This window comes from Bos indicus x Bos taurus, chromosome 7, assembly GCF_003369695.1.
Source record: "Bos indicus x Bos taurus breed Angus x Brahman F1 hybrid chromosome 7, Bos_hybrid_MaternalHap_v2.0, whole genome shotgun sequence".
In the NCBI taxonomy this organism is placed as follows: Eukaryota; Metazoa; Chordata; class Mammalia; order Artiodactyla; family Bovidae; genus Bos; species Bos indicus x Bos taurus.
The window spans coordinates 17,590,276-17,598,414 of record NC_040082.1 but is presented as its reverse complement, the minus strand read 5'-3'; the positions used below and the strand labels follow the sequence as shown (position 1 = coordinate 17,598,414).

Here is an 8,139-nt window from a genome sequence, read left to right as displayed (position 1 = left end):
GGAGTCCTAGTGGACTTTTTAGGGCAGAAACCTCCTCCTGAGGCCTCTCCTTGGGGGGTGCAAGGGAGGGTGCCCTCTATAACAGCTTTCAGAGCATGAATGTTTTATAGGATCCGAGTTGGTGCTGCAAGAACACACATAGCCAAGGGAGCTTTTTCTTAATGTATTAATAAAGCCAGGTCTTTTAGAATAACACCTCTTTGCTTCTCCCCTTTCTCCCCCAGCCCCAAACAGCCATGGATGAGGCCAAAGCTATACTTTCAGAAGTCAGTGGCAAAGTTTGCTCTCAGTTTGCTGTCTAGAAGTCTCCAGGTGGCTCCAGTCCACCTAAAGTTTTAATATTCTGGGTGCAGTGCAGCCTGGCACCACTTTCTATGAAGAAGCCCCTGCAGGTCTGCCTGGGGACAGGCCTGAGCCCTAGGACAGCTAGACTGATGAGGTGTGTGGGGTGTGGAAAGCCCCCCTCAGGCCACTGGGTCCCTCCTGCCTTCCTGCAGGTCCCACCCAGCTCTGGGCCTCATCCTTTGCACCACACCCAGGGACAATGTTTTGGGGGCCTAGGCTGAATTGTTTGCAGGTTGGGCACCCAAGGCAGGAGGGGTGTGGGAAGAACTCATATTCAACCGCAGACCACCTCCCAGGAAGTCTCACCGGGCCTTCCTGGGGGCAATGCTGGGGGTGGGGGAGGGGAGCTGAGCCATCTCCAAGCTCTCACCCATCTTCCCTGCCTTTCTTGAAATGAGATGTAAATATATTCATTACAGTGTGATCCCTCTGATGAAAACAGATAAACATTTTCCTAGGTCAGAAACATATTTTTCAATTAATTTCAATATGGAGGTACAAGGCACCCAGTGTGGGACTGGTCCGGGAAACCAAGGTCTGGGTGTAGGAAGCACTTGTTCCAGGGGGTCTGGGGCTGACCCCCGGACTTGGTTAACTTGGCTCTTGCTGGACAGGGCCAGGAACATTGCCTACAGCCGGGGGGATCCCAGTGACCTTTCTAAATAAGCCTGAGCCTAAACTGGGCAGGGGTGGGTGGGCAGAGGACCAGCACAGCATAGGAAGGAGACCTGGCCTTCCCGGGGTCTCACAGAGTCCCTCACAGGCTTGGTATAGGAACCTGGAGGGAGGCTCGGCGCAAGGTAGAAGAGATGCTCTGTTCAGTTCTCAGGCAGCCCTGCCTGGGGGAGCTGCAGGTAGGGGGTTTCCATCTGCCGTCTCCTGGGTGGCTGGGGTGGTCCCTGCCTGCATTAGACGCACGGAGACAGTCATCCTAAGAGGTCTCTGTATCTCAACCAGAAACATGGAGCCTCCTGGGGACTCCGAGGCCCTGTGGGCGCCTCCTGCAGAGCCGGACAGAGGGTGCGATGTCCGCCCGTCGAGGCTTTCATCTCTCAGGCCGCGCGCAGTCCTGCCGCAGGAATCTGCTCGCACTAAGGGAAGGTTTAGGAACTGAGACGGAGGCATCTAAGCCACCGGTTGAGGCTTCTGACGACCAGGAAGCCTTGTCTCTGCTCCCAGCCATCTAAACGCTCCTTGGCCCAGCTGACCAGTGGCCGGTGGGGGGCGGGGGTTTCGGGGAGTTGTTAGGGGATGCACGGGGAGGGGGGAGGTAAGGGCCGGTCGCCCCACGGAGGAGCAGCCCAGGAAAGGCCGGGGTGGCCGTGCTCTGGATCCTGGACGTCCTCAGACCCTGGGAGCCACTGGGCAGAAGGCCGCCTGGACTGGGGGCGTCTCTGCCTTGGGTGGCCGCCTGGAGGCCCCTGAGCAGCGAGCCGCGTTGGAGCAAAAGGCGCCAGGAGGAGCCCTGGGCCCCGGGTGTGAGGCCCGCGGGCAGGTGTAGGCCAGACCGGCCGCTGGGAGTGCAGGGGGAGCGGAGCTGGTCTCACTGCGGGGTGGGGGGTGGGGGAGGGGTGTAGAACCAACAGGCCCCCCCCCCCATCCCGACCCAGGGCCTGAGGAAAGCCATCTTAACAGGTGGAGAGCGGCCCACACAAGGTGACTTCCTTCTGGAAATTACCTGTGACATCTAAAAGCCAAGCGTTCCCTTTTCTAACCCAAACACTTGCTGGGTGACTGAGAATCTGAGGGGCCTTTGAAGTCGATTTAAACTACTTTAGCCACCCAGCTTTGCTGAAAACATCAAAAAAAGACTGTCTTGGGGCTGGCTCTCCTCCAGGAATCTCTAGGGCCCCGGGGCTGCGGCCCTCAGCCGCCGTGGAAGGACAAGGACGGGCCCAAGGGAGTTAAAATCTGACCTTTGCCCCCGACACGCACAACTCAACCTGCGACCAGGCCTGGCCGAAAGCCCTGGGGTGGGGGATGGGCCCCCTCAGGACCACCTAGGGCTTCTGGAACTCTCCCCTCGGGGGGTTCAGGCTCACGGGTCTCTGGCTGCTGCAAAGGGGGTCGGTCAGCTCCTGGAAGCCCCGCGGGCCAACTCTGCGCCAGGAGCGCCGGGGATCTGCAGTCCCCCTGCACCCAAGGCTACCTGAGCTAGTCTGCTTGAAACAGGCAAAAGTTGGTTTTTATTTATTTATTTTTTGAATCCTCCTTCTCCACCTCCGCTGGTAGGCAGTCCTTCTACCTCCTACAGTGGCAGCATCACCTCGTAAGCTCCTCGATGTCTCAGAACACATCACCTGAACGTCTCCGCAGTGGGAAACCACGAAGGAGCGTTGGGAGGGGATTGCGGGGAAACCCAAGTGGGGAACTAATAAAACTCTTGTTAGAGGGCCTGCTCGGGATCCGTGGCGTCACTGGGCCTTTTGCTCGGAAAGCCAAAGAGTTGTATTCCTAAATGAGTTAAAGACCCATTTACCTCTGTCGTGTTCTATTCATCAAGCCCCAAGTTGAGAGTTCCTAACATGAAACTATTTGTTTGCTTACACAACCAGCTGGGCGCAATTTCACGTCTGAGATATCTATCTGAAAGCGCCCCTCATTTATTATCTCTCCTTGTCAGCGAATCCATTTTCCAGCTCCCCCTCCCCCCTTGGACTTTATTTATTTATTTAGGGGGTGGTGGTGGGGGGGCACTCCTCTGCCTGGAGGACCTGGGTCTGGAAGGCTCCCAGGGGACTGGCCGCTCCTACCCGGTGTCTGCGTGGAGCAGGGGCGCGGAAGGCTCGTCCGCCGCCACCGCTGACCCCGGCGGCCGGCGGGTGGGCCCGCCTGGAGACGACAGAGCTGCCTTTCTGCCTGGATGTCCTCCCCGCTAGCTCGTCCCAGAGTCAGCCACAACCACCTGTGCGAGGCAGGGGTGGGCGGAGGCCGGCCCGGGGAGTTCACGAGCCTCTCTCCCGGAGTGGGGGGCCCGAGATACGAGATACGATCCGGATTTGAGAGATGCTTTACTCAAAGCCTCACCTAGTCCCGTGGGGCCAATTTCTTCTCCGGGGGCCCGGAGCGCGGAGTGAGTAACCAAGATGTAAATAGTTGTGTGATGGGCTGGGGGAGGAGGTGCGGGGTGGGGTGGGGGTGGGGGACGCAGCGCATTTATTGTGTGTGCTGAGGGACGAAGGCTGCACGTGGTTTCAATTTTGAAGCACAAAGAAATAACAGGCAATGCAGAAAATAGGTTTATGAATGTAATTGAGAGGAAAGAAAACAATTAACACGGTGCAAGGTTGCACACTCGGTTGGCCACCCCTCGCCTTCTCCTCTACCCCAATTTTGAGCAATCCGGGATCATGGGAATAGAGTGGATCCAGGCAGTTGGAGGCAGCTGACAAGGCAACCCCTGAAGGAGATCACAGTGATGGGTGGATAATGTGTCTATCCATCTCCTAGTCGGCTGAGGCCTCCTCCAACCAAGCTGAGAGAAAGAGATCAAATCCCCAAGCCCAAGGTATAAAAGAACCCCAGTAGTGAAGGTGGAAAGGAGAAAGGGGTGTCTGTAGCAGAGAGGAGGGAGGAAGAGAGAGAGATAGCCAGGGATTTCTTTAAGACAGATCAGGCTGGTCTCCGCAAGCTATCCTATTGTGTTGATTTAGGAAGACATTTGCTGTATATTAACGTTTAAGGCTGATAATATCATTGCACAGCCAGATAAATAAAGCGTTGGCCCAACAGTGGGGTCAGCGATCGATCTCTAGGCTCAGAGGAAAAAGGAGAGAGACAGGGTCGTGCACGAGCCTCTGTGTGCTTGTCAGTCGGCATGCATGAGCCTGAGTGTGTGTGAGCGTGAGGGTGTGCGAGAGAGAACCGAGTCTTCAGCTGGCCAAGAGGCTCATTAGCATTCCTAACCCATGGACCTGCGCTGACAACTAACAGAGATATCCCCCTCACCACCAGGCCTCCTCTCCTTTTGTCTTCAGATCTGGAGGAGAAAAAGATTTCTCCGTGGAAGCTGGAGCCTGAACTTACATTTGGTTGTTGGAGATTCTGGGTATTAAAGAAAAGAAAAGAAAAGATCCTAGGATCTCGCCTGATCTTTTACTCTGCTTTTAGAAACTTTCATCCCCAAGAAGGAAACTTTTTTGCTATAATAGGCTTGTTGAAACTCCAAGCTTAAATGAGACAGAAAATCCTCTGAAAAATATTTTGCCTTTTCTCCTTGTTGACATGCAGAGAGGTGGATGTTTATATGTTTGGCTCACAGACACATGTAAATCTGGTACTTGTAGTTAAAAGATTTCTAGACTATAGCAACCAGGGGTTGTTTGAGCTTTTTGTTTCTCTTCTTTCTTCAGCTTGCTTTTGTGGGGTTTTTTTTTTGTTGTTGTTATGATGAGATTCATTTTATTTTCTATAATAAATATCCTGCTATTACTTTATCACTCTTCGTTGTTTAAATGAACTTCTTTCAAGATTAAATAAGATCTAGTTTTTGTACTATCAGAAATAAGCAATTTTAGAGGTCTCTACTATTTTAAGAAACATTTAAAAATAATATTCATTCAAGCAACTTTAATCACCTTACACCTATTGGGGAGAAAAGTGTGTTTTCACCATATTTCACAGGGATAAATATGTATCCACTTTGCTTTCCTAGATCCTCTGCCTTGAACCACCATCAAAGGAGGCAGATAGTGTACAAATTATCCCATGTTGACAGATGTTTGTCACTTAGTAACTTCTTTCCAAGTTTTTTTCTCCTCCCCTAAGCCTTCTTTCCAGCTTGCTTTGTTGTTTTAAAATATGCATGTCTCTCACTGGAATGCCAGTCACGAGTGCAAACTTTGTGTCCAACCTCCCACATGAAATGATCCTTTTAGAGGGAACTCGATATGTCTCAATCTGCACTTCACTCAAAGCCTCTGAGTACCGGCCACTCACTCACTGGTCCTGGCTCTAAAGTAACTCAGCAGAAGCGAGTTTCCTGCTAAAAAATCCCCTCGAATATCTCCCAGGGAAGAAATATAGCTCCTATAATTAAAGGAGGCAACGGCCAGAGGGGGAATGCAGCCGGCAGCCAAAAAAAAAAGTAAGAGTTTTATTTATTTGCTGATTGAACTTGTGTTGTCATGACCAGCGGGTTTATCCACACTTGAACTCCTGGAGGTGTGTGCACAAGAGGGAGAGGTGGAGAGGAAGGGGAAGATGACATAGAATAGGAAGAATGGAGTGAAGAGGACAACTGGGGGAAAGGAAAAAATGATCTGTGGGACAATGTAGGGAAATTTCTTTGCACAGGCTTTGAGTAAAAACGTGTAGTGAGAAATATGGGGGGGGGGTGGCTCAGAGGAGATGAAGGGGTAATTATGGTAAATTCTTGAAAGCAGGGTATCATCAGGAAAGGGAGGACTCTCACTGTTTTCCCTAGAAAAGTAATGTGACAGCAGGAAAATTATTAGCTGTGCTGTGTGTGGCGGTTTCAGTATGTGGGGGGTGGAATTAGGAAGAGAGGAACCAGAGAAGAGGGAAGAAGTTCCAGGACTCCAAACAGAAGTGTCAGGGAACCAGAAGCCCTCCACCCTCCTTGGCAAAAGTTTGCCTAGGAGGTGTGGAAGTGAAAGCTACTCTAGAAGACATCATCTTTGCATCTCCTTTTTTTAATTGGTTTCATCAATTGGCGCTCATTCTGGCCTCAGACCCGCTTCCAGGATGATTCAGCCCCTGAGATGAAGAACACCTCCCAAGCTCTTGGACCACCCCCCATAAGCTCCAAATCAGAAGGAGTACTCAGCCTGAGCAGCTCATTTCTATTAAAAAGGCAAAACTTGAGCACTGATGAAAAACAGATGATTTTTTTTTTCCTCCCTCTCTCTCTGAAACAGTTACTCTCTTCTACTGATGTGAAGTGACGTCAGCAAGGCCTGTCCTATCCCCTTGGAGAGAAGGGAGTGAGGAGGAGGGGATGGAAGGAGGGAGCTGGGAGAAAGAGCTAAAGAAAAAGAGAAAAAGCAAACCGGAGGAACAGAGGACCGCATGGGAATGAGTCTTCTACACTCGGGGGCCCCAGTTCCACCAACAGTGGGCAAAACAATGCTTGCGAAGTCGGGGGTTGGTAGAACACCTTTCTCTCCTCTCCCGCGATCTACATATTCTAACATATGGAAAGCTTACAGGCCCCGAGCACTTATAGAAGCCGATAATGCATTAGCTCTCAGCAATATTTACAGCACCACTTTTAATACACACCAGATGGTTCGCGACTGTGCCGCCCCAGCCAGCTCACTCCTCGATTTTACTCGGCGGCACTTTGTTGCAATTACGCTCCATGCTGAGACCAATTTTATTGGTGACCTATTTTTCATATTTTGTAGCATTTTATGTTAAAAAAAAAAAAAAAAAAACCTCCTCTCTGGCCTTTTTGTAAAGGGCAGCGCGCAGGAAGGGAGAGCTTAGGAGGACGGCGGGACTGTCTAGGTGGATATTAATATTTATCATGATGTTCCATACCTCGGGTTTAAGTGAGTCAACCGGATAGACATAAGTACTCCGGTCATTATGTTTGTTCACTCACCCCCCTGTTTGTCAGACCCCCACGGACTGTCTACACGGCGCGCTTGCCTCCGAGTCAATACATCCGACCATAAATATTGTATTCCATTAATTATCACGCCACTGGCTGATCCCGGGCGCCGGCGTCCTCGAGCGACGCAGGGCAAATGAGGACGCTTCCTGAACAGATTTCTAGGCTGGGAACCCCGCGGAAATTGCCGCAGAGCCTGGGAATTCCTAGAGCCCGAGCGCCCGGCTCGACTCGGGCTGGGCCCGGACCGGCTGGCGGGGGAGGGAGGCGGCTGCGGAGGCCCGACGCCGCCAGGAGGGCTCAGTACCTGTTATCTTGCCACGCAGAAGGCCACAGGGAGAATCCCATTTGGCACGCCGGGAAAGGCTTTCAACTTTATCTCCCGTCATGTAAATATCCCCAAGTGCCCGACTGTGAACTTTGTTTTGCACCGAACAATATAAATATCCTATTTGCTACCACACAGGTGTGCGCTTCCTAGTCGAACTCTTTTTTTTTTTTTTCCCTCCCTCGTTTGTAGTAACTCTATATACCCCCCATCCCCTGGTTTAAAGAAGAAAAAAAAAATCACAGATGTTTACTTTATGGGTATAACCTATACCATGGTTAGGCTGAGAATAATATGCCTCAACTCACAGTCATTTAGCAAATAATAGAGGCGTTCTGGATGCTTTCCAACGTTACACATGTACTTGGTCATAAAATGATACGTGAAAAAATTAACATCTGCTTTCCTAAAATAAAGTGTGCCAAGTAGCTTTTTATGAATGCGTTCCTCATTTTAAAAAGAAATATGGAGAGATAAACTGGCACCCAGATGTATAGCATATTTATAATTGTTTTCGGATTTAAAGGTAGTGTATTCATTGCACAAGGCATTTTAAAACTGATGGTTTAAAAAGCTACTTAACCCCAGACATCTTTGCATCCTGAAGAGTCTTTCACATTTTATTATTTAAAGAGGAATTTGTCATTGTGTATCAAGGCAGAACTCCGGCAAGTCGGGGCACTGCAGCCTGAACTCAACAGAAATTCCAACTCGCCTTTTATTTACCTAATTTCTCAGCAAGGTTCCCAGGCCCTTAAGAAGGCAGAGCTGGAAAGTTTAGTTGGGCTCTTTTTTGTTGTTGTTTAATTCCACTATTAGGAAATGAGGCCTACCTTTGAATTATTTCATTAGGGTTTGGCCTTTTGGGGGAAGGGGTGGGAACCATAAT

General features: G+C 50.5%; 1 protein-coding gene and 1 long non-coding RNA gene across 2 annotated transcripts; one reads left to right on the top strand and one right to left on the bottom strand.

Annotated features, from left to right (window-relative positions):
- Window positions 1–1,589: 1,589 nt before the first annotated feature.
- Window positions 1,590–2,032, bottom strand: LOC113894931 (proline-rich protein 2-like). The gene is made up of 2 exons (XM_027545451.1): window positions 2,024–2,032; window positions 1,590–1,958 (listed from the first exon to the last, which is right to left on the bottom strand). The coding sequence occupies exons 1-2, from the start codon at window positions 2,030–2,032 to the stop codon at window positions 1,590–1,592; spliced, it is 378 nt and encodes a 125-aa protein (XP_027401252.1).
- Window positions 2,033–3,060: 1,028 nt separating this feature from the next.
- On the top strand, window positions 3,061–8,139 carry LOC113895002. The gene is made up of 3 exons (XR_003511731.1): window positions 3,061–3,418; window positions 4,323–5,431; window positions 6,225–8,139. It is a non-coding gene; the product is annotated as an uncharacterized LOC113895002 (long non-coding RNA).